At 44.4% G+C, this 26,961-nt stretch overlaps 1 protein-coding gene across 2 annotated transcripts in view; it reads left to right on the top strand.

The window, feature by feature from the left end:
- Positions 1-26,961, top strand: part of LOC120046491 (inositol polyphosphate-5-phosphatase A-like) — a 197,177-nt gene that overhangs the window by 73,134 nt on the left and 97,082 nt on the right. For both annotated transcript variants that reach the window (XM_038991773.1, XM_038991772.1), the window contains exons 3-4: positions 11,284-11,384; positions 12,079-12,166. In XM_038991773.1, coding sequence (XP_038847701.1) covers positions 11,284-11,384; positions 12,079-12,166 — 189 coding nt within the window. The remainder of the gene's footprint in view (positions 1-11,283; positions 11,385-12,078; positions 12,167-26,961) is intronic.

The raw sequence follows: 26,961 nt of genomic DNA, 5'->3' as shown, positions 1-26,961 counted from the left end.
AAAGTTCCATTACAGTTCGTAGAAACATGTCAAACGATGTATAGAATCAATCTTTAGGATGTTTTTATCATAAATCTTCAATAATATTCCAACCGGAAAATTCCTTTGTCTTTAGAAATGAAAAGGAACGCAGCTTAGCTCACGCTTAGCTCATGGCATTCTGCCAGACCTCTTAGTCAAACAGCTCTTATTCGCTCCCCCTTCACAGTAGGTTCTAAAGACTGTTGACATCTAGTGGAAGCCTTAGGAAGTGCAGTTGGACCAAATTTTACACTCTATATTGGATAGGCAAAGACTTGAAAACCTACAAACCTCAGATTTCCCACTTCCTGGTTGGATTTTTTCTCAGGTTTTTGCCTGCCATTTGAGTTATGTTATACTCACAGACATCATTCAAACAGTTTTAGAAACTTCAGAGTGTTTTCTATCCAAATCTGCTAATAATATGCATATCTTCGCTTCTGGGCCTGAGTAGCAAGCAGTTTACTCTGGGCACCTTATTCATCCAAGCTACTCAATACTGCCCCCCAGCCATAAGAAGTTAATGATAAGAGGATTAGACCTAGGCTTAATTCAGGTTAACTGCACACATACACAGACAAACTACACTGCATTACACCAAAGGCCTTGCCATGTAACTTACAGTAGTACGCCACAGGTTAATGTCTTGGAACAGTGCACTTCAAGGTGTGGGATTTCTCCCTTAGCACTGTGTTTAAACTTGTACTCAGCTGGGCTGTAGTATCACTATGACTGACACAGCGGAGATGTTATGGTGGCTATGAGTGAGTAGAGATGGTGTACTCTACTGTGGTGTGCAGTGAGAGGTGACTCTGACTAGAAAGGGAGGGCTTCAGTAGGCCCATGTCTCTCCTAGCTTGTGGAACGGAATCACTGCGGTAGCAAGTGGCAGTGAGCGAGTAGAGATGGTATCCATGTGCTGTAGTGTGCAGTGCGCGTATCCAATGAGTGATTCAGTAGGCCCGTGTCTCTCTTGATCTCCTATCTGGTGGAAGTGAGGAAGGGATTAGAGGCCGCATGCTGCCTCTCCTTATCGTCCCTGGTTGCCATCTGACCATGGTGTGTGTGATAGTTATGTCTCTGGGCTGCTGAGGGCCCTGGTGCTGCCTCGGATCTATGGACACACACGCAGTCACACACAGCCAGAGAGAAACGTTGATAGTGCTACGCGTACGTTCACTGAGTCATGAGACGCGTATACACACAGTCACAGACAGCCTTAGAAACGCGTCGATAATGAAATGCATCCATTCGCACAGAGCCATAGAGACGTGGATACAAGCACAGCCGTAGACACAAGGATAAGCACACAGTCACATTCACAGCGAGAGATGTGGATTCACACAGAGCCAGAAAGACCAGGATATAGTTACACATGCAGACAAACAGCCCGAGAGATACACTGATACACGTGGAAGGTTGGACGTCACACACCGCATACATGTTTTATACAGGAGACCTGTGCGTAATGGCTTGCGATGCATTTTTATCAGCCGTTTTGAAGTCCTTTTAGAACAAGGTAGCATAGATGTAGGTATGCCTTCGGATCAGCCACATTAAAAATAAACACTGTCGCCTGCTTTAAACAGGTGTTTGTGCTGACAAAGTATTTTCTCCCTAATGCTTTCTGTAGTCATCATTCAAGTCACCTGTTCTTTGATTTAAACTGAGTAGGTGAAAAAAAGAGGTTACCGTATGGCTTATTTAAGACTCAGGTAAATTAACTTTTGTTGGTTCAACACACACACACACACACACACACGTACACACACACACACACACTGAGTGTGGTGACAGAAGTGACTGTTCTTAGAAAACTCTGTGGATGTGTCAAAATCAAGCCTGCTCCTGGCTTTCACACGTCACACACATAAACCAACGCTAACACCACCTGAACACTGTTTGACAGTCAACACATTTTCGGTTTACTTTCAGATGCACAAAAACACAGCCAAAATCAAATGTGAAAATTTGCACATTGTTCAAAATTTGCATATTATTTTCTTAACAATTTTTCGCGGTGCTTTGGTTTTGAAGTGACGCAAATGCAGATGAGCTCAAGATGATCACAAACACAGAATTTCCTCTTGGTCTCTCCCCTTCATACATCAGATATAGTAGTCAAGAGAAGTCATGGAGTCAGCTGGCTATTTCATATGCGCTCTAGTTTGTCAGTTGTTCACCATGCTCTCGCTGTGTGCGTTTATGACAGTGAATTAACCCTGAGGCATGCATGGACAGGTTGATTGCCTCAGGATTTAAGTGTGTTTTTCTGTGGGTGTTTTTGTGTGGGTGTGTGTGTGTGGGTGGGAGGGGGTGTCTTGCGTGTGTGTCTGTGAGAGAGAGAGAGAGAGAGCGAGAGGAAGAATGAATGAGATAGAAAGAGGTGTGCCCCTGCTGTGTGAACTAGGCAGGCCTGCAGGCTCATGCCAGCTATGTGGTGTGCTGCTGGGTGACGTCATGGAAAGCAGCACCATACTGTGTACTCCTAGGGCAACTGAGACAGAACAGCACCAGTGTATGCTAGAGCTCATAGTGTAGCGTTGCAAGGCTCACGACTATGTTAGCCTGCCCTTACTCACCCCTCTCACACGGCTCTCTAAGTTACTTATATATCAGCTTAGCACACATATTGTAATCTCTCTCATTCACACACACTATCAACAGATGAGAGAAGACCGATGTCTGTTGTAAGGAATTTTGTGTGGTAAGGAATAGATGATGCAAGCGATTTTGAATTTGCAGCATCAATATTATCAACAAGTGATCCTTGCCCCGTCGGTATACATTCTTTAAAAAAGTTTACTGTGTGGTTGAAAGTGGTACAGTTTAGACAGTGGGTCAAAAAGAGTTCATATTGAGAAATAGTCCAATGTCTCACTATACTTGATAGTGTTGGAAAGCAACTCTCACTGCAGGAAACCACATTTGGAATGGCTATTTTGTTAAGATTGCTTTTGTTTTTATGGAGGGTAGTTTGAAGGTCCTTGTGAAACTGGGCCATCAGATACAGAAAGGTGGCAACGGCCACATCCTGAACAAAGCTGTTTAACTGCATTTTTGGTTGTTATAATCGAAAGGACATCCTGCAAGTTTGCCCTGCTGTGTGTGTGTGTGTGTGTGTGTGTGTGTGTCCCACTCAAGGAACTAGCCCACTGTTGATACAAGCCCTTGCTTCAGGGTTTTCCTCGAAAGGCAGCTTCAGGAAATAAAATGTGTTCTTTGGACACCGCTTGATTAGTATCAGAGACATACATTCTGTTCAAACACTCCCAAAGCAGGCATGCGGTCACACTCCCTGCCTGCAGATGAGACCAGAGTATACAAATGACAAGTGTATATCGGCAAGCAAGGCTAGTCATTTACTAAACCCACTACAATGTGTCTATGAATGATCTGATAGACTGTCCTCTACTCTATAGAAGGATTTAATCATGTGTGTTTCTGTTTGTTCAATAAGCGTGGATCTGATGGGCATCCAGGCAGCTTTCACTAGTCCACTGGGCTGGCACGCAGCAGAGTGGCACCGACTGACTGGAGTGATCTTCAGGCAAAGCAGGGCATTTGCCTGCTCCACATGTGCAGTAGAGTGTAATGGTATCCCGGCGCTAGAGTGCAGTATAAACAATGCTTTGAATTGCGTTATGCTGAGTTGATTGATCCCTCAATCTATTTGCATTGGAAACCTTACCCGGCTGTCACGGGCCACTGGCCTCACAGGATACTCCCAGGCTCATACAAACACGTGACTTGTTAGATCAATTAAATAGAGTTATTTCTAGGGTTATTAGTACATGGCTAATTTATTATAAGTTATAACAATATAATTAATACTTCAACATAATGTGTTTCTTCTGATTTAATGCCCTAGTGTGTGTGTGTGAGACTCAAAATGTAATAAGACTGTCTGTGTGTGTGTGAGCTTGTCTGTGAGCGATTGTGCGCGTGTGTGTGATTTGTAGATAGAATTAGTGTTGTAAAGACTGTTGTTTGAATGTACAGCAACAGGTGGACAGAGTTCAGTGTCTAGGAAGGACTTCTCATCACATCACGTGCCCGTTCAGAAGCCCATTTTATCCCCCCTCCGCACACTGTGTCACACTCTCCAGCCACGTTACTTTCCACCTCCTAATCAGTACCATGAAATAGTACTCAGCCTCCCTAGATTACAGCCCATCAAAGGCCCTCAGTGAGAAGATTCAGAGAAAAGTGGGCTTTCTTTGTTGCCATATGCATCCAGAGTCTTTAAAGAAAATCTGGCATGGAATTCACTTGTAAAAACATTCAATGGTGTGTGCGTCTTGTGCCATAATTGATAGGATATACACTACATGACAAAAGTATGTGGACACATGCTAGTCGTACATCCCCTTTGCTACTTCAACAGCCTCCACTCTTCTGGGAAGGCTATCCTCTAGAAGATGTGGTTGAGCCGTTGTTGCTCCTAGACGTTTCCACTTCAGAATAACAGCACTTAGTTGATCGGGGCAGCTCTAGCAGGACAGAAATTTGACGAAATGACTTGTTGGAAAGGTGGCATCCTCTGACAGAGCCAAATTGATAGTCTATGAGCTTCTCAGTACGGGCCATTTTGTCTATGGAGGTTGCATGACTGTGTGCTCGATTTTACACACCTGTCAGCAACGGGTGTGGCTGAAATAGCTGAATCCACTAACTTGAAGGGGTGTCCACATACTTTTGTAATTCATTCAAAGTATTCAGACCCCTTGACTTTATCCACATTTTGTTACATTACAGCCAAAATCCTCATCAATCTACACATAATACCCCATAATGACAAGCGAAAACAGGTTTGTAGAAATGTTTTACAAATAAAAAACAGATGCCTTATTACATAAGTATTCAGACCTTTTGCTATGAGACTCAGAATTGAGCTTAGGTGCATCCTGTTTCCATTGATCATCCTTGATGTTTCTACAACTTTATTGGAGTCCAGCTGTGGTAAATCTACGTGATTTGGAAAGGCAAACACATGTCTATTTAAGTACCCGAAGTCGACAGTGCATGTCAGAGCATAAACCAAGCCATGAGGTCAAATTAATTGTCCGTAGAGCTCCGAGACAGGATTGTGTCGAGACACAGATCTGGGGAAGGGTACCAAAATATTTCTGCAGCATTGAAGGTCCCCAAGAACACAGTGGCCTCGGGACAAGTCTCTGAATGTCCTTGAGTGGCCCAGCCAGAGCCCGGTCTTGAACCTGATCAAGCATCTCTGGAAAGACATGAAAATAGCTGTGCAGCAACGCTCCCTATCCAACCTGACAGAGCTTGAGAGGATCTGCAGAGAAGAATGGGAGAAACTCCCCAAGTACAGGTGTGCCAAGCTTGTAGCGTCATACCCAAGAAGTTTTGAGGATGTAATCACTGCCAAAGGTCCTTCAACAAAGTACCGAGTAAAGGGTCTGAATAAAGGGTCTGAATACATATGTACATGTAATTATTTATTTATTTTTAATACATTTGCTAATGCATCAGGTATCAGGCAGGCATCCCCAGTGGATAGGAGGCTCATCACACAACCATAGCATATCTCTCCTACACTTCTCACTGCAGTCTGCAGCTCAAATCAAATGTTTTAAGTCATATCCGCCGAATTCAACCGGTGTAGACCTTATAGTGAAATTCTTACTTACGAGCCCCTAACCAACAATGAAGTTTAAAGAAAAATAAAAGACAAAATGCGAATAAGAAATACAAGTAACAAGTAATTAAAGAGCAGCAGTAAAATAACAATAGCGAGACTATATACAGGGGGGTACCGGTACAGAGTCACTGTGCAGGGGCACCGGTTAGTTGAGGTAATATGTACATGTAGGTCGAGTTATTAAAGTGACTATGCATAGATGATAACAACAGAGATTAGCAAAAGAGGGGGGATAATGCAAATAGTCTGGGTAGCCATTTTATTAGATGTTCAAGAGTCTTATGGCTTGGGGGTAGAAGCTGTTTAGAAGCCTCTTGGACCTAGACTTCACGCTCCGGTACCGCTTGCCGTGCGGTAGCAGAGAGAATAGTCTATGACTAGGGTGGCTGGAGTCTTTGACAATTCTTAGGGCCTTCCTCTGACCTCGCCTGGTATAGAGGTCCTGGATGGCAGGAAGCTTTTGGCCCAGTGATGTACTAGGCCGTACGCACTACCCTCTGTAGTGCCTTGCGGTTGGAGGCCGAGCAATTGCCATACCAGGCAGTGATGCAACCAGTCAGGATGCTCTCGATGGTGCAGCTGTAGAACCTTTTGAGGATCTGAGGAACCATGCCAAATCTTTTCAGTCTCCTGAGGGGGAATAGGTTTTGTCGTGCCCTCTTCACAACTGTCTAGGTGTGCTTGGAGCATGTTAATTTGTTGGTGATGTGGACACCAAGGAACTTGAAGCTCTCAACCTGCTCCACTACAGCCCTGTCGATGAGAATGGGGGCGTGCTCAGTCCTCCTTTTCCTTCAGCCCACAATCATCTCCTTTGTCTTGATCACGTTGAGGGAGTGGTTATTGTCCTGGCACCACATGGCCAGGTCTCTGATCTGCTCCCTATAGGCTGTCTCGTCGTTGTCGGTGATCAGGCCTACCACTGTTGTGTCATCGGCAAACTTTAATGATGGTGTTGGAGTCGTGCCTGGCCGTGCAGTCATGAGTGAAGAGGGAGTACAGGAGGGTACTGAGCACACACCCCTGAGGGTCCCCTGTGTTGAGGATCAGCGTGGTGGATGTGTTGTTACCTACCCTTACTACCTGGGGGCGGCCCATCAGGAAGTCCAGGATCCAGTTGCAGAGGGAGGTGTTTAGTCCCAGGGTCCTTAGCTTATTGATGAGCTTTGAGGACACTATGGTGTTGAAGGCTGAGCTGTAGTCAATGAATAGCATTCTCACATAGGTGTTCCTTTTGTCCAGGTGGGGAATCTGTTGATTTCTGTCCACCATCTGTGGATCTGTTGCGGCGGTATGCAAATTGGAGTGGGTCTAGGGTTTCTGGGATGATGGTATTGATGTGAGCCATGACCAGCCTTTCAATGCACTTCATGGCTACAGACGTGAGTGCTACTCGTCGGTAGTCATTTAGGCAGGTTATCTTAGTGTTATTGGGCACAGAGACTATGGTGGTCTGCTTAAAACAAGTCGGTATTACAGACTCGGACAGGGAGAGGTTGAAAATGTCAGTGAAGACACTTGTCAGATGGTCAGCGCATGCTTGGAGTACATGTCCTGGTAATCCGTCTGGGACTGCGGCTTTGTGAATGTTGACCTGTTTAAAGGTCTTGCGTCGGCTGCGGAGGATGTGATTACGCAGTTTTCCCAGAACAGAAGGTGCTTTAATGCATGTTTCAGTGTTTTATGCCTCGAAGCGAGCATGGAAGTAGTTTAGCTCGTCTAGTAGGCTTGTGTCACTGGGCAGCTCTCGGCTGTGCTTCCCTTTGTAGTCTAATGGTTTGTAAGCCCTGCCACATCCGACGAGTGTCAGAGGCGGTGTAGTACGATTTCATCTTAGTCCTGTATTGTTGCTTTCCCTGTTTGATGATTCGTCGGAGGGAATAGCGGGATTTCTTATAAGATTCCGTGTTAGTCCCTCTCCTTGAAAGCGCAGCTCTAGCCTTTAACTCAGTGCTGATGTTGCCTGTAATCCATGGCTTCTGGTTGGGGTATGTACATGCGGTCACTGTGGGGACGACGTCATCGATGCACTTATTGATGAAGCCAGTGACTTATGTGGTGTACTCCTTAATGCCATCGTAGGAATCCCGGAACATATTCCAGTCTGTGCTAGCAAAACAGTCCTGTAGCTTAGCATCTGCTGCAACTGACCACATTTTTATTGATCTAGTCACTGGTGCGTCCTGCTTTAATTTTTGCTTGTAAGCAGGAATCAGGAGGATAGAATTGTGGTCAGATTTGCCAAATGGAGGGCGAGAGAGAACTTTGTACTGTGGAGTAAAGGTGGTCTAGAGTTTCTTTCCCTCTGGTTGCACATTTCACATGCTGATAGAAATTTGTTAAAACGGATTTAAGTTTCCCTGCATTAAAGTCCCCGGCCACTAGGAGCGCCGCCTCTGGGTGAGCGTTTTCCTGTTTGCTTAGGGCGGAATACAGCTCATTGAGTGCTGTCTTAGTGCCAGCATCGGTCTGTGGTGGTATGTTGACAGCTACAAAAAATACAGATAAACTCTCTAGGTAGATAGTGTGGTCTACAGCTTATCATGAGATAAGTGTGTAATTGCACTTCTGATGTCCAGCAACATTATGTACAAAATAAGTTACAAACAATGCAAAGAAATGAACAAAAAAACACAATTGGATAGGAACACGTAAAACATCAGTCTTCTTCTCCTGCTCCATCTTATGCAGAACCCAGGCTCCTGTGACCACACACATTGGACAATTTGGTCTGATAGCAGCCAAGTTAGGCTAGCTGTGGACGTGGTGTGCTTGACGTTGAGCCAGTGGTCACTTGTTCTGTGGATCTAATAAACCTGTTTACACCGCTAAGCCAAAACTGTGCCAAGCTACCGAGCCAAGCTGTACTGGGCTGAAAAGAACCGTGTGGAAGGGAAATATCAGACCCAATAAACGGTGCTTCGTTCAACCCCGTAGTGTGAATCGGCGTGAGCTTAGATGTAGGCTACTATAAATGGATTTGGACTGGTGGAGGTCAATGATGTGTGTTGTGTTCCAGTTAGGTATGGGTTGAAATGTAAAATGTTTCCAAACTGAGAACCAGAATTATGGGCTAAGCCTAATGATTATTTTATATTGTGCTCAATGGTAATGGCATATATGACATTGTTTGGCCGTCAAAGAAATCCAGTGCCTTCCATGGTTTGCAATTTTAGATGATGGTGATATGTTATTGCCATTATTAAGGGAACCTCCGAGGAATCAGGATGGAGGGGGAGAGAGGACGACTGGACGCACCCTTTTGACAAATTTGATGGATAGATTATCCCCGTTTTGGTACCTGTCATCACAAGTGCTGTGTGGTCTAAAGGCATCACCATATAGCAACTGTCACGCTATCAAGGGAGTTCCTTGCATCTGATAGATCTTTACTGCTCTTAAAGGGATGGTTCACCCAAATTACATATTGGTTTCCTCGCCCTGTAAGCAGTCTATGGACAAGGTGTGCAATCCATGATTTGGTTTAGTTTCCCTGGCACTGTTTCCACATGCTAACGTTTTAGCATTTCGCACAAATCCTGTTCAAATCATGGGACCAATATTTGAATTTTTCACTCATGTTTAAATAATCTGTAATTGACTTTGTTGAGCTTCAAAATACATTTTAAGTACTTTTGGACATGATGTGTGAAAAGGTGCTAATATCGGTCCCATGACTCGAATGGTATTTGTGCCACATTGGCCAAAACATTAGCATGGGAAACCGTGCCAGGGGAACTTAACCTAAAGCATGGATTGCTGTCATACCTTTTTCATAAACTGCTTGCAGGGTAAACCAATGTATAATTTTGTAATTTGGGTGAACTATCCCTTTAAGGCTGACAAGACTGTACACAAAGTGTGTTTTATTGCCCTCATATTGAAAATCAATCTGTCAACTATAACTCTTAGTCTGAAATCAAAATGAACCGATAGAGCTAAAAGTGCCACTGAGGGTATCTGGAATGGGTTGTTTGGTTGGCCTTCAGAAAGATGGAGGAAACTTGAATAGTTGTTCTTGTTTGACCTTTTCTATCAATAGCATTTCTGATTAAAGTAGTAGGATTAAATTAGGCTTCAGGATTATGAGCCTGCATGGGAAACTAGAGCTGGAGTTACACTGCCTGGAAAAACAAACAGAAAACCCACACTTGGACAGATGCAAAACACAAAATACACACACAGTCTTGCATTCTCCCTCTCACGTGCCCACAGGCTCACACACAATGTAACTACTAGCTAAAGCTCCTTGAGAGTCTGACCTTTTCAGTGGGAGCTGATAGGTCCACTAATCTTTCTAAGTTTGAGAACCCTGGTTCTTAGGGGCCCAGTCTCTGGGTCATCCAGCTAAGTGACAAGCCATAGGTGGATGGAAAATCCATAGTGTTATTGCCATACATTACTTTTATTAGATTTTGCATTTAGTGAGAATAATGCAGGCGGGGGAGTGAAGTAGGGCCAGAGTAGGCCCCCAGGCCTGGAGCTGTCCCAGGCTTAACGCTGTCCAAGGCCACATATCCTGGGTGACGGTGATCTATGGCCTGCCCACCATCCATAGCTCGACCCTGTGAGTGCCTCTGAGCGCTGTAATTCACTCAGCAATGGATTTTCCGTTACGGGTCAGCACCCCTGAACACTCTGGGCTTGGTGGCAGTGCACTCACAAACACCTCTTAGTGTTAGGGGACCGGGGGGGGGGGGCATGGGAGAGGTCATGTGACTGGAGTGGAAATGACTGTGTAACGTCGCTCTGAGTGCTCTCCTTCTCTGACCAGGTATTTGTTAGCCTGATCCTAGATCTGTTTGTGCGGCTTGCCAATGACTATGGATATTGCCAAGACGACCCCAACAGATCTGGGACAAGGTGTTTGTGTAGTGGAGTGTAGATCGCCAACATCTCTTCATTCATGTACCGTATATTTTATGACAGGGCTATGTTCTGTAACATGTGTTTTCTGTCGTGTTTCCCAATGGTGAGAGACTCGTTATTGATCTAGTGAGATGTCTAAAACTGCCAATGTTGTCTGTCACACCCTGCGCACAGACACATCTGTCTGACACTATACTGTACAGTAGCTGGGATGGTTTTCCCTGTTGGCTGTAATGTATCTTGGCCTCTGCTAGTCGTTTGTCCCCCAGTCTTGGGTGTTACCCAGCTTCTGTCAAACTCCAAAACCACCAGACCTTATTATAGGGTTCCAATGTGCTGTAAATGGGTGCTTTTGTTTTTTTTGGTTAGGCTTGTTGCCTGGTTGTGACTTTTTTAAAACCCCTTAATTCAGCTATTTGTGGAAATCTGACTCTGTAGAATGTTTAGAGAACAGTGTTCTCTTGAGGAAGGCCGTATCATTTCTGTTCGCAAACTTAAGTTCAGAATGATAGATAATTTGGGTGGGAAGTTCCTTGCGTTGTAAATGATTATCAAATCAAAGTTTATTTGTCACGTGCGCCGAATACAACAGGTGTAGTAGACCTTACAGTGAAATGCTTACTTACAGGCTTTAACCAATAGTGCATGAAATGATCTTTTTCATACTGAAACCATCAAGTAGTGGTCTAGACAGTCGTTAACTCCATGCCTTGTTCTCTTCTTTGCAGACTGTCCAATCACACAGGCCCCACTTCATCGCAGTGCACTGTCAAGAGGTGGGCGGGAAGAACTACGAAGCGTCCATGTCACACGTGGATTGTTTTGTCAAGTAAGTGGCCTCGCAACCTCAACACTTCTGTCAAGGAAACACCCACTGCCTTGGTCCACAGGAAAACAATGTCCAAAAACTCTGTGAAAAATGAGTGAACAACTCCACCTTCTGGTGACATACCTTATTTGGTTTCATTTTTGGTGGTTCTTTTTTTTAAGGTCAGAAGGTTATGAATTTCATATAATTAAACGGATGTACTAGAATACCATTAACTTATTTGCATGGCCTGTTTATGTAGTCTATCTTGTTTATTCATAGGATGGAATAACAAAGTTTTATGTCAATGGGGATTTGGAAAGATTCTCTCAAGTGCTCTCTTGATGAATCTCTTTTTCAACCAATTTAGGGTGTCCAGGTGTGTAAATCGTTGTAAATAAGAATTTGTTCCTAACTGGCTTGCCAAGTTAAAAACATTTTTTTGTTGAAATAAAATAAGCAGAAGACTGTCTGAGGCCTCAACAGATTTAGCAGAATATCCCAATACTCTCAAAATATCCTCTTCCTCATCTCTTCTCCCTTAAAGGGATAGTGTGAGATTTTTGTATTTCTCTGCATGCAGTTTGAAAGAAGTTGAAGGTATTTTCATGAGCCATTGCTAACTAGCGTTAGCGCAATGACTGGAAGTCTACCGGAACAACGAACACGAAATAACTATATTTTCATATTGTGACGTGTGTCCTCTGTCTTCTAGAGAGCTGCTGTCCAGTGATGCCATGAAGGAGTACAACAGAGTCCGTGTCTACCTCGACGAGAACTACAAATCCCAGGAGCATTTCACAGTAAGTGCGGCTGGTCCATTTGCCCTTGCTAAGTGGTCCTCTTCCTTTAGATCTCAGGAGAGCTTTGTTTTACTGCACACAGTCTTGACTCACCACAGATGGGCTGTATTCACCTGGGTGTTGCACAGCAGCCATTTCCATCAGAACGCTCTACACACATCAGTGACATTAGTTAAGATGGCTGAGGAAAAATGGAAGCTGAAGCTGGGGAGGCTCAGATGGTAGTAAGACGTGAATTAAGAAATTCAATCAAGTAATTATTTGAGGGACTTCAACCCTCACAGACTCATTTTCCTCAGCTTTGTGGACCCCAGCATTTTATTAGAATGCGCAATAATGGTAGACTGCCACAAGGCGGTGCTAGATGGTATGGAATGTCTTGTGGATCTGCAAACCAGCTGCAACTTTTCAAGTGTTATCAAATTTTATTTGTCACATGCTTCGTCAACAACAGGTGTAGACTAACGGTGAAACACTTACTTACGGGCCCTTCCCAACAGTGCAGAGAGAAAAATATTCCGAAAAATTGTAACACAAGGAATAAATACACAATGAGTAACAATAACTTGGCTATATACACAGGGTACCAGTACCGAGTCGATGTGCAGGGGTACGAGGTAATTGAGGTAGATATGTACATATAGGTCGGGATAAAGTGACTAGGCAACCGGGTGGATAATAAACAGTAGCAGCAGCGTATGTGATGAGTCAAAGGAGTTAGTGCAAAAGGGGTCAATGCAGATAGTCCGTGCAGCTATTTGGTTAACTATTTAGCAGTCTTCTAGCTTGGGGGTAGAAGCTGTTCAGGGTCCTGTTGGTTCCAGACTTGGTGCATCGGTAGCAGAGAGAACAGTCTATGACTGGGGTGGCTGGAGTCTGACAATCTTTAGGGCCCTCTGACACTGCCTGCCATAGAGGTCCTGGATGGCAGGGAACCTCGGCCCCAGTGATGTGATTATCACAAAGATGTGCAACGCTTGTGCCAAATTGTTGCTCGGTTCATTTTGTGGCCTGTTCCCTCTAGATCATGCGCAACTACACGTCAGTCGCATTGCATGGCCTCTCGGTGGAGCCAGATACTCAGTGTTGACGATACCAGTTGAAAGTTTCATCCGGACACCGTGGCCCTTTCCTCCACTTTGGACGCACACACGCACATTTAATGCTGCTAACGTTGTACTCCCAACAGTACATTTGGAAGAAGTGAAGAACGGGGGTGATGGTTAATTCTCTGGCTCTGGAGCCCGTGAAGAGAAGGGAATAGATGTGGTTTAAGGAACCCGCTAACAATCAGTGTAGCCTTGACTGCTGAGCCGTGTCTATCATGATTTTCCTTTCTATCCTAGGAGGTATTATTACCACGGTACACTGCTCTCCCTCCCTAACAGCAAACAGTGGTAAATCACACCCACCACCACCAGTCAAAAATGCTCTTTTCATAAACCTATTATGAACGTATTGGAACCATTTGCCCTATTGCTAAAATAATTAACTGCCATTTCGGTTAGGTGATGACGATGATATCCACTTGTTTTTGATTTTACTTCTCCCAAGTTTATTTAAGGCTCCGACACGCCAATAGCGTTTGCCGGGCCGAGAGTACTTAGCACTTCTGAACGGAGTGCCGGCTGTAATTTGCGAACCAGGTGCAAACCGATCTTGAAGGTTGAATCGCATGAAGATGTCGGCAGTCAGACATCCACCAGCGGGTGGTCCTTAAAACACAGCGTGCTGAACGGTCGGCAGACGAACCGAAGATCAAAATTCGGTTTGCTGTATGTGGTCCTTTTTAGACTCTCATATCTTTAATATGTATGTATGTATGTATGTATGTATGTATGTATGTATGTATGTATGCAAACCACTAAATAAATATGTTTATAGATATTCAAATCGGGGCGACAGTAAGGATACAGACTCTCTCCAGTGCGCTTCACACAGGGCTTGCCATTTAGTCTGGATGACATCACTCATATTTGTTTACGCAAACTTCAATTTCTGCTTGTGGGTAATTGTTTGTTGTCTGCTCTGCCTGTCAATTTCCAGATAATGTAAGTGGCAACCCCGGTGTGGCTCCCTGAGCCTACCAGTAATGGCAGCCGGTGTATGTTTTCCTTCGGAATATCTATGTGAGTGCCGCAGCGAGCGGGTGTGCTATAATGTAGTGAAAGTGTATGGTAATGACCTGAGGGAGTGTTTACTTTACCTGTCTGTCTCTGTCGGGTACGCTGGCTGGATGGCGTTGCCATATGCTTCCCTCTCGCCACAGCCAGCGCAGCCTCACCATACCTAATGAAGCACACGGCTGAGTGTGTGCGAGCTGTGTCAGCGAGGTGCGTGTCTGTTTGGGTCATTTGAGCACACCTCTTAATTTACCAAGAAAGCACTGGCTGATTCTTCTGATTTGTGATGAGACGAATATGTCAACAGGCTAAAATGGTCAAAGAGGCGGCTGGTTTTGAGGGTAAGGTTTTTGTTAGTATGGCAGGCTATACTGTAGGACCTAGTAGGACACTGTATAATATAACATTTTAGATTCCCCCCCCCCCCCCCGTGTGATAACCTGGACTAAGATTTATGTCCAACTTAGCACACGGTGGACCTAACTCCATACCAGAGTAAGTCCGTCAATCAGGCATTGAGCCCGTGTTGGATGCAGACCGACAGTGAGGGATGCAGGCCAGCCTAACCTCCATCTTTCCTGTGTGTGTGCTGTGCAGTGATGAGGGGAGGGGGGGGGTGTCTTGAGTGACACATCCTCCTCAGTCTGAGGCCTGGTGTTTTACGGGGCTGTTAAGGTATACAGCAGGTAAAATGTCAATTAGGAAAGCCCGCCCTGATAACTCAACTCCCAATCCACTTGTTCCAGGCCATTAATATTTATCACGGGCCCGGCCCTTTGGGCTGCTGGGGTGTCATGTGGAATGATGTTCACTAATGCCTTGTCTTTATTACCTAGGCTAGCGTTCCTCACATACTGACTGGGGTGTGTGTGTAGGCAAACACACACCACCCTCACAGTTTCTGTCACAGCACTCACTCTGTTTTTCTATGCGTCATAGCAGAATTATGAAAAAAGTATAATAGTATTTACTACAAACACACACACCTTCTGCATCAAGTCAATGGCTACAAGTGACCTACAAATAAACACACCAACACACACAGCCCTCAGTTGTTCCGGAGCATTTTAATGGGAAATTAAAGGCGTCCTTCCCTGCTCTGGTCCACAAGACAGGAGTGAGAGGCCAGAGGATAAATCAGGCTCTTTGCTCTGACAGGAATCGCACTCAGTTTCTGCGTCCGCGTCTGTTCTCAACCCAGCTGTCACATTGGCTTAATCTGTTTAGCTGCTATTTGTGCTGGGTGCCATCTTTGACGCCTCCTCTGGATGTTTTGATTGGATTTCCCCTGTGGTGTCCTTTGGTGTGGAGACTAGTGTTGTCACCCTGAGAGACACTAGGAGCACTCCCATCAGCCTCCCGTTCCGTCTATCCAGTTAGCTCTGTCTGTGCTGTGTGTACGCACAAGCGCACACACACACACACACACACGTACATGCAGCTACGTTCTGTATACACACTGAGACCCACATACAGACTCAACGGAAGGTACGCATTCCTAAGCTTTCAAATTAGGAAGTTCAATCAAACGTTTTATTTTCTTCCTATCAAGGTTTCGCCTACTTTGAGACTTTAGTCAGCTCACATGATTATTTCCCCGCTCTTTTCTTTTCAAACCTAATGGTGCCTCCCTGAGTAGCTCAGATCTGTCTCCGTGGTTGGGATGAGGGAATAGCTGCGCCATTTCCTGGTTAGTTTGTATAGTTTGTCTAATTAAAATAGTTTGTCTAATTTCAGTTTATGATAAAACAAGCGGTCATTGTGTCGAGAATCATTGTACCACCTAAACCGCTGCAAAATATATTTTCCATAATCAAACATAATGTATTTTCAGCTGTTTTGAAGCTGGTGTTCAAAACCAAAAGTTTTTTTTTTTTAAACGGCTAAAACGTAAGAACGGGAAGCATAGAAATAGTGCACACAGAACATATCTACCACTTCTTAGACTTGCTTTCAATGAGAATTACAGATCTATAACTCACATTTCTATGTGAATTTGGTCGGGTCGCCCAAAAAGTGACCCATTGCAGCTTTAATGCCTGCCTCCAGCAGGCCACAGTAATGCAATCATCCAAACTGCACCCAGGAATTTATGAACACTTAGTGGCCCACTGCGGTGATGGGGGTTGGGACTGTGTGTGTTCACTTGCGTTGTACTCATCACCTATTTTCACGGTGCACCACCATCTCCCCTCCCCCTTTACGGCCAGATGATGGTGGATCGTTTCATCCTTTACCCCTTAAGCATCCCCTGCTCTGCATTTACAGAGCGAGAGAGAGAGCGAGAACGACAGGGTGGTCGCTACGCTGGTTTACACACACAGGTTCAACAAGGAGGACCAACCCCCACCTACACACAAACCCCTCCACCCTCATGGTCAGGGAGATGGCATTGTGAGGATAAGCAGGTTAAAATATTGAAAACTAAATCTCTGGGCTCTTATTTCGATATGGTGAGAACTACAGTGCAGGCGAGGCAATTTGAATGGAGTAGATGTCATCATTGTTGGGCCATAACTCTCCTTGGCCATCAGTCATGCACTCAGGGCATTCAAGTAAGCCCATACTGTACACACACACACACACACACACACACACACACACACACACACACACACACAGGACGTGTTGAGCGACAATCAATGAATCTGCCATCAGAAGTGAATTATGAGGGAGAGAAAGCAGGCTGTGCCTCCCTGGAAAAATGTAGGTTGAAAATGTGTATATAATTAATTGAAAGGAGATGCCGAAAAATGTATGCATTTAATACAAGGAGCCTAATCTATGGAACTTGGTCTATGCTCTCCTCTGGACCAGCACAAAAATGAGCATCTGACACAAGCACACATTCAAGCGCACGTACACACACAGTCCGTCCCCTTCACCCTCATAAACAGAGCTCTGATTAAGTGTTTGTGTGTGGTGGGATTGGTTTAGTGGGGGCTGCAGGCAGGACCTAGGCGGGGAGTAAATCAGGACTGTCTGGGGGGGGGGGGGGGGGGGGAATCGCCAGCACAGATAATGATGTGATTCCAGCATGCGGCGGCCAGGTGCACCTTGCCACCATACATTATGATGTGCGGACCCCAGCCGGCGAGGGGCAGAGTGAAGGTGAGCCTGTCATATCGATCTTTTTAGCGCTAAAATATGAGCCACTTTACTCAGCTCCCCGGCGCAGTGATGTGAAAAATAATAACTCGGACCCAAATTAAAAATATTGATCGCTTAGGAGGTGTTGAGCGCAAATAAACATCCCCCTCACTCCCCCTTCCTACACCCGACTCCCACTTCTCTCCCACCCTTACGCCAGCAGCAGGGTTGGGTCAGGGATTTTGGTGTGCTGGTCTGTAAATATATCTGGCCGTCTCTACTCCTCTACCAGCAAATTACAGTATTATACTGCATTGCCAGGTTGTGGTCTGTGTATTTTTCCAACCCAAATGAACAGGCCTAGGAAGTTGCTCTGTCCCCATCCAGTCTGTCATTGATAGATCTGGTCTTAACTCCATAATCTGGCATTAGCCATGCTTTATTGATGGCCCTTAGTCATCATTTTTTGCACATTGGAGCTTGACTTTTTTATATTTCCTGGCCCGTAACGGATGAGCTGACACCCGGCTATCAAATGTGTGCTAAAACAATTGCCACAAGGTTAATTTTATTGGCCGCTCCATGCATTTGTGAGTAGGCAGGCAAGTGTCCTCTGCCTGGGTCCTGATGAATGGTTGAGCCAAGTGGGTGGGAATGAAAATGAGAGGGGAGAGGCCATGCATGGGGGAACAGAGTTAGACCGCCTGCCGCAAATCTAAATGAAAAACCCTCTGACGTGCAAAAAAAAAAAGAAAAGAAACTGATGCATGTGAAATGATGTTCCATTGCTTTCATGATGAGGCCGGTCAAGTATCCTTATACTCCGGATGTTTCCCTGCCTCATCTCATATTGAATCAGGGTAACGCTATGTCCCTAACACACAACATACAATATGTCCCAAGTCAAAAACAAATGTAAACCACTTAACATCCAAAACCTCATACTTGAAGTTGATAAATTGTGAAATCCCCATTTATCTCCAGCACCACCCCAGCATATGTGAAAATTGCGCATTTCTACATTTTGTAATAAAACATTTCGATGAGGATGTGTTTCCAATGACATCATTGGTGTGCCACATGTGATTTTAACCAATAATGAGTAGGCATAGCCTACTAATTGGTTGATGTCATTGGGAAACACATCTTCAAAACATAGAAATATGCCATTTTCACTTTTGTTGATGTTGTGGTGGTGCTGCAGATGACTATTCTTTATGCAACCTTACTTTAACTAGGCAAGTCAGTTAAGAACAAATTCTTATTTACAATGACTGCCTACCCCGGCCAAACCTGGACGACGCTGGGCCAATTGTACGCCGCCCTATGGGACTCCCAGTCACGGCCGGATGTGATACAGCCTGGATTCGAACCAGGGACTCTAGTGACACCTCTTGCACTGAGATGCAGTGCCTATGACCGCTGCACCACTCGGGAGCCCGAGTGAAGTTTAAAATGTTTAAAATATGACCCTTTAACTTTCCTACCGACAACTGCTATCGATTGAATACAAGGACATTTGTTTCCTGTATCCTACAAGCGAGAGTGAATGAATAGAGATTTTATGAGCAGGGAGAGAGATAGTGGGTCGGTGTTTCAGTGGAGACGAGGCATTGGGATCACATGCTGAGTGTTGACGTCAATGAGGGCACTATCTGGCGACGTCTCCTCTGCTCCATTGCTCTCCACTCCTGGTGAAAGCTACCCTCTGTGCCTGGCGTCAGTCCGTGGCCCTGCCCCATAGCTACTAGCTGATCTGATTCCCATGGGTATTAATTCTCCCATGCAGCAGCACTTGATTTGCATTGGCCAGTTGGCTCAGGCAGACACTGGCCATTACTTCCCCATTAGCTAATCTCTCTGGTTTGATTTCCATAATCCTCCCGCAATTGAGGGCCCTCACATGCCCATAATCCCCCCCCCCCCCCCCCCATGCACACACAGACACATACGTATTCCCATGCAATAATGAATTCTTACAACACACTAAGCTCTGAAACAATTCTCATTTAGAACAAAAGTACATCAAATACACAAATGTGTACTGAGTGGACAAAACATTAAGAACACCTGCTCTGAAAGCTATGATCCCTTATTGACGTCACTTGTTAAATCCACTTTAATCAGTGTAGATGAAAGGGAGGAGGCAGGTTAAATAAGGATTTTTTTTAACGCCTTGAGACAATTGAGACATGGATTGTTTATGTGTGCCATTCAGAGGATGAGTGGGCAAGACAAAATATTTAAGTGCCTTTTGAACGGGGTATGATAGTAGATGCCAGGCGCATCGGTTTGAGTGTGTCAACCGCTTCCCGTGTGAATCAAGAATGGTCCACCACCCATAGGACATCAAGCCAACTTGACACAATTGTGGGAAGCATTGGAGTCAACATGGGCCAGCATCTCTGTGGAACGCTTTTGACACCTTGTAGAGTGGGGCGGCAGGTAGCCTAGTGGTTAGAGCGTGGTTAGAGCTTTGGACAAGTAGCCGGAAGGTTGCAAGATCGAATCCCCGAGCTGACAAGGTAAAAATCTGTCGTTCTGCCCCTGAACAAGGCAGTTAACCCACTGTTCCTAGGCCGTCATTGAAAATAAGAATTTGTTCTTAACTGACTTGCCTAGTAAAATAATTTTATTTTTATTTTTTAAATGCCACGACAAAGTGAGTCTGTTCTGAGGGCAAAGGAGGGTGCAACTCGATATTAGGATGGGGTTCCTGATGTTTTGTGCTCTGTGTAGGTATAACACGTCACTTTCTAAGAGATATTTCTCCCGTAATAAACTTTACAAATCATAGCAAATGTCTCCACCCTAGTCAAAACTGCTACTATCCTCATCATAACCATTAGGTGAATACAGTGGGATGGTGGCATGACATCCCTGTAAGTGGTACTTGCCGCTGAAAGTGTGTGCGTTAAGATTTGTGATGTGTGTGTGTGTTGGGGTGTCAGGGGAGGCGTTGCTAAATTGCTCCCGGCGTCTCTTTAAAACCCCCTTTATTAACATGAGTGTCAGAGCGATGCTTATCTGTCTATGCAACAGATTAAGCCCTCAGGAACATGATCGTATTTGAGCTCCACTCCAGTCCCTCTCAAGTGCTCCCTTCTCCTCTCAGAGCAGAGAGGCCTTCACGAGATAATGTGAGGGTATTATCATTGACCAAAGACGGGGTTATATGGAGAGATGTTTACCCGTCTAACACTATTTATAGTTTGCGTTAAGACTTCAATATGCTGTAGATGTTTGATCAAATAGATTGGTGATCTTTTTTCAAATCTGGATGTCCTCAGTCTGTGTACTTCTATACCGATCCTATACATATCACTCAAGACAGTGCATTTTAAATGTTTTTTTCCCTGTCAATTCCTGCCGTGCAATCCTGTATGGTATATTCTGTACAGCAAGTATGCATTCCCTGTGTATGTATGCTATAGACCGCTTGTGTTCTAAGAGGTTTGCTTTAATGACATGAAACTGACTTTGGTTACCCTTGATTTGGAAGCTTGTCTGTGTGTGAGGGCGCCGGTATCTAGGTCATGTATGTACGAGTGCTTGAATACTGAGACTGAGTCGTTACTTCTGCCTGTGTGTAGATGGCTTGCATCTGTTTATTGGCTTACTCATGTTTTGCTGATGTCTACTACTTAGACTTACTAATAGTTTGTTGATATTATTCCAGGTGGGACAATTTATAGATCTGCTAATGATGTAATTTCTGGACAATATTTCTGTGTCTATTTTTGTGATCATCACTATGTCTAATGAATTACTTTGTTTATTTTATAAAAATAACTCCAAATATATTTAATAATAATTTATTTCCCTGAGCCTCCTTTTGCCATTGAAATGCTCCGTCTGATTGTGTGGGTGTTGATACTAATTGAAATATATTTGCATACACAGCCCGGATTGGCGCATAGAGTAGGAGGCTATATATGCAAATAAAAGATGACTGGTCATTGATCAGAATAATCAGATCAGATTGTGATGTCATGATCTGGGCTAAAAACTCCATTCCACATGAACAAGCTGAAATTCCAGGCATTTTTTTCAAACAACTCTTACACGAAAAGGGCATTATCATAATTTTCAGTGTCATAAAAATAAATGTTAAATCACATTTTTGACTGCACTGTTCCTTTAAGGGACCCCTTTTGGCTCAAGAGCACCCCCAGGGGCGAAAGTTCTTTGTAGCTTCTTTAACTCTAATACACCAGAGGAAACAGTGATATGGATTATCTATCTATAAAGACAAGATCCACCACCTTCCACAGCTCCATCCCAGGAGCTTTCCCACTTGTCCTGTCGTGTTCGGAGGGGAAAAGACTCATCATGTCAGCCCAGTCCGATTGATCTTAATCGCCTTCTGCAGGAATTCTCATGGAGCGACAGTTTGCATTGATTGCAGAGGAGCTCTTGCCACCCCCACCGCTCCAAACGAGCTGATAATTAATAAGGCAAGCTTCCACAAACAGCCAGTCAACAGGCGACGTGATGGATCGGACTGCCTGGAAGCTGACCAACTCATCGCCCCCTTCGGAAGAGCGGGTCCTCAGCCCCCAGGTGTCCATTACCATGGCCTGATCAGAAATGCAGAGCAACACCCACTGCTAATTAAACACCCAGAGGTTGCCTTTGTTTTCAGCCCACTGTTGTCTATCTATTCATTATTGGCATCCATTTAATCATTCATGAAGCAGTGGCGTTGGGGAGGGGGGGGGGCAGGCAGCCCTCAGCAGTGGACACAGATGAGTTCTGAGCCAGAACAATGAGACACAGGTCACTATGGTAATGGGGACTGGGGCACAAAATAACACTGGGCACAAAGTAACAACCAAATAACTCAAATTAGAAACCACTGAGAGCTGTTATTCAATGTGCTAATGCTTGGTTAGTGTATCTACCTGCCTATTAAGTTTTGCTTAAATCCATAATATTTATTTAGTTTTATTTACATTTCTAAATTTTCTTGCTGTCTCTTTTTATTATTGACCTGTGGAACATTCCCCATGTAACTAATCATTATATACTTTTTTTTTATCAGTAAGAGGAGGCCATTTGGTATAGTTCATGACAATAATTGTTGTATTTTTTCACAAGACCATAATGGTGGTAAATTGTAACATTTGTTACAATTAACTCCTTACCTAAAATTCTATAGTGTTTTATAAGGTATTTAGACATATAAACCGTAATGAATGTATGTCTAAATATAACTTTGCCAGTACAATTAAGATGATACCTTTAAAAGTCAAATATTTTTGAATGCTTAAAGTATCGTTCTATAAAATATATACATTTTGGTTACTCTTTTTGGTCAGTATGATATGCCTAAAAGATATGAAAATGTTTCAATTATCCCTAATTTTTACCATTGAAAACAGTGTTACATTTAACCCCCACAGCCTGTTACAATTAACCCTGCCTACTTCCGCCACTTTCTGATGAATTGTGAAAGACTGGTATGTCCTAGAAACATAGTTACAGTATGTCATGGTAGTGGATATATATGTATGTTTGCATAAAAATGTTCTTTAATCTACTGTAACTCAAATGATCTTTTCATAAATACACTGCTCAAAAAAATAAAGGGAACACTTAAACAACACAATGTAACTCCAAGTCAATCACACTTCTGTGAAATCAAACTGTCCACTTAGGAAGCAACACTGATTGACAATAAATTTCACATGCTGTTGTGCAAATGGAATAGACAAAAGGTGGAAATTATAGGCAATTAGTAAGACACCCCCAATAAAGGAATGGTTCTGCAGGTGGTGACCACAGACCACTTCTCAGTTCCTATGCTTCCTGGCTGATGTTTTGGTCACTTTTGAATGCTGGCGGTGCTTTCACTCTAGTGGTAGCATGAGACGGAGTCTACAACCCACACAAGTGGCTCAGGTAGTGCAGCTCATCCAGGATGGCACATCAATGCTCAAACGGTCAGAAACAGACTCCATGAGGGTGGTATGAGGGCCCGACGTCCACAGGTGGGGGTTGTGCTTACAGCCCAACACCGTGCAGGACGTTTGGCATTTGCCAGAGAACACCAAGATTGGCAAATTCGCCACTGGCGCCCTGTGCTCTTCACAGATGAAAGCAGGTTCACACTGAGCACATGAGCACATGTGACAGAGTCTGGAGACGCCGTGGAGAACGTTCTGCTGCCTGCAACATCCTCCAGCATGACCGGTTTGGCGGTGGGTCAGTCATGGTGTGGGGTGGCATTTCTTTGTGGAGCCGCACAGCCCTCCATGTGCTCGCCAGAGGTAGCCTGACCGCCGTTAGGTACCGAGATGAGATCCTCAGAGCCCTTGTGAGACCATATGCTGACACATGCACATTTGTGGCCTGCTGGAGGTCATTTTGCAGGGCTCTGGCAGTGCTCCCCCTTGCACAAAGGCGGAGGTAGCGGTCCTGCTGCTGGGTTGTTGCCCTCCTACGGCCTCCTCCACGTCTCCTGATGTACTGGCCTGTCTCCTGGTAGCGCCTCCATGCTCTGGACACTACGCTGACAGACACAGCAAACCTTCTTGCCACAGCTCGCATTGATGTGCCATCCTGGATGAGCTGCACTACCTGAGCCACTTGTGTGGGTTGTAGACTCCGTCTCATGCTACCACTAGAGTGAAAGCACCGCCAGCATTCAAAAGTGACCAAAACATCAGCCAGGAAGCATAGGAACTGAGAAGTGGTCTGTGGTCACCACCTGCAGAACCATTCCTTTATTGGGGGTGTCTTGCTAATTGCCTATAATTTCCACCTTTTGTCTATTCCATTTGCACAACAGCATGTGAAATTTATTGTCAATCAGTGTTGCTTCCTAAGTGGACAGTTTGATTTCACAGAAGTGTGATTGACTTGGAGTTACATTGTGTTGTTTAAGTGTTCCCTTTATTTTTTTGAGCAGTGTATGTGAAAGACTGAATGTGTTACTTTGTGTCCCGGTCTCCCCTAGTCGGTTGCTTTTTTGTCTTTAATATGACACGTTAGCCATGATATTATGACTAAATTAAATGGCAACACATTTTACCGCTCCATAAGGTTGTGTGTCAATGCAATTATTTTGATTCCTGTTTTGAATTTATTAATTGAACTTCCATGTTTGCTTTAGTAGCGTAGCATTGTCAGTGAACAAAAATATGAACGCAATATGTAAAGTGTTGGTTCCATGTTTCATGAGCTGAAATTAAAATCCCCAAAATGTGTCAATTTTGTGCACAAATATTTTTATATCCCTGTTAGTGAGCATTTCTCCTTTGCCAATATAATCCATCCACCTGACAGGTGTTGCATATCAAGAAGCTGATTATACATTATTACACAGATGCACCTTGTGCCGGGGATAATAAAAGGCCACTCTAAAATGTACCATTTTGTCACACAACACAATGTCTCAAGTTTTGAGGGAGCGTACAATTGGCATGCTGACTGCGTGAATGTCCACCAGAGCTGTTGTCAGAGAATTTAATGTTAATTTCTCTACCATAAGCTGACTCCAACGTCGTTTAGAGAATTTGGCAGTACGTCCAACCGGCCTCCCAACCGTAGACCACATGTAACTACATGCCAGCCCAGGACCTTACCTTCATATCCGGTTTCTTCACCTGCGGGATCGTCTGAGACCAGCCACGCAGACAGCTGATGAAACTGTGGGTTTGCACAACCGAAGAATTTCTGCACAAACTCTCAGAAACCGTCTCGGGGAAGCTCATCTGCGTTCTTATCGTCCTCACCAGGGTCTTTAACCTGACTGCAGTTCGGCATCGTAACCAATTTCAGTGGGCAAATGCTCACCTTCGATGGCCACTGGTACACTGGAAAAGTGTGCTCTTCACGGATAAATCCCTTCACGGTTTGCTGATGTCAACGTTGTGAACAAAGTGCCGAATGGTAGTGGTGGGGTTATGGTATGGGCAGGCATAAGCTACGGACAATGAACACAATTGCATTTTATCGATGGCAATTTGAATGCACAGAGATACTGTGACAAAAACCTTAGACTAATTTTCGTGCCATTCATCCACTGCCATTACCTTATGTTTCAGCATGATAATGCACGGCCCCATGTCGCAAGGATCTGTACACAATTCCTGGAAGCTGAAAATGTCCCAGTTCTTCCATGACCTGCAAACTCACCAGACGTGTCTCCCATTGAGCATGATTGGGATGCTCTGGATTGATGTGTACGACAGCGCGTTCCAGTTCTTGCCAATACCCAGCAACTTTGCACGGCCATTAAAGAGTGTGAAAACATTCCACAGGCCACAGTCAACAGCTTGATCAACTCTATGCGAAGGAGATGTCGTGCTGCAGGAGGCAAATGGTGGTCACACCAGATACTGACTGGTTTTCTGATCCACGCCACTACCTTTAAAAAAAAAAAAAAAGGTTATCTGTGACCAACATATCTATCTGTATTCCCAGTCATGTGAAATCCATAGATTAGGGCCTAATGACTGATTTCCTTATGAACTGTATCTCAGTAAAATCTTTGAAATTGTTGCTGTGTTGCGTTTTTATATTTTTGTGTAGTTGGGCTTTAATATGACACGTTAGCCATGATACTATGACTAATTTAAATGGCGGCACATTCTTACTGCTCCATAAGGCTGTGTGTGGCAATGCAATTATTTTGATTCCTATTTTGAATCTATTCTTACTTACCCTGTTAAATGCATAGTTAACACATTTCACCAAAAAAATGTAATTTTGAGAAACAGGAGGTATAGAAAAGGACTGGATCAACAGTTGAGCAGTACAGAACCTTTTTTTATTTCTGGATTATTTGACATTTATGTAGTTCTTTCCTTGAGCTGCACTTGTTTATTATTAGGATGTATTATGCCATGTTTTGTGTGGACCACAGGAAGAATCGTTGCTGCTTTTGCAACTGCTAATGGGGATTTTAATCAAATAACAAATTATACCAGCCACTGTATGTCCAGGCTGTCACATTGGACACTGGTCTTATCGCCTAACACATACAGGTCAGATGTACGACACGGTTTCCATGGCAATGGTATCGCTGAGCAACCGTGGACTGGACTGATCCCTGAGTGATCCATGGGCCTTCAGGAACAAATGGCCTCTTTTAATCAGGACATCCCTCCCCTGTTTGTCAGCACATGCCTCGTTGGAAACTAATTGTGAGATATGGACGTGTCCCGAGAAGCAGGGAAATTCTGTTACCCACTAGCATCCAGCTATCCACAGGATTCTCTCTACAGATTGACACTGTATGGGTATTTGGAGAATGGAGATGGCTATGACCGCAGTGTGTGTTGGTTGCAGCGCCACTCCAGTGGGAGTAATGATGCCTGTGTGTGTCATAAGGAAGGTAAAAAAAAAATGCCAATCCATGGTTCTAATGGCATTAGAGTCCGTCAGGGCATGTCAGCCATAGCAGGAGTGTGTTTGGTGGTCCCCATGTGGCCCCTAACCGGTCTGATTGGGGTAATTGGTAGATCCGCTGGTCTCCGTGGCTGTCAGCTTTGTTGGTTAATAAGACCCAACAATGTGATCATCTCATTTCCATCCTCACTTACACAGCACCTCACATGGGATAGGATGGCGGCT

Source organism: Salvelinus namaycush, chromosome 4 (genome assembly GCF_016432855.1).
Source record: "Salvelinus namaycush isolate Seneca chromosome 4, SaNama_1.0, whole genome shotgun sequence".
NCBI lineage: Eukaryota > Metazoa > Chordata > Actinopteri > Salmoniformes > Salmonidae > Salvelinus > Salvelinus namaycush.
The sequence above is the reverse complement of the archived record's forward strand: the minus strand, read 5'-3'. Positions and strand labels throughout refer to the sequence as shown.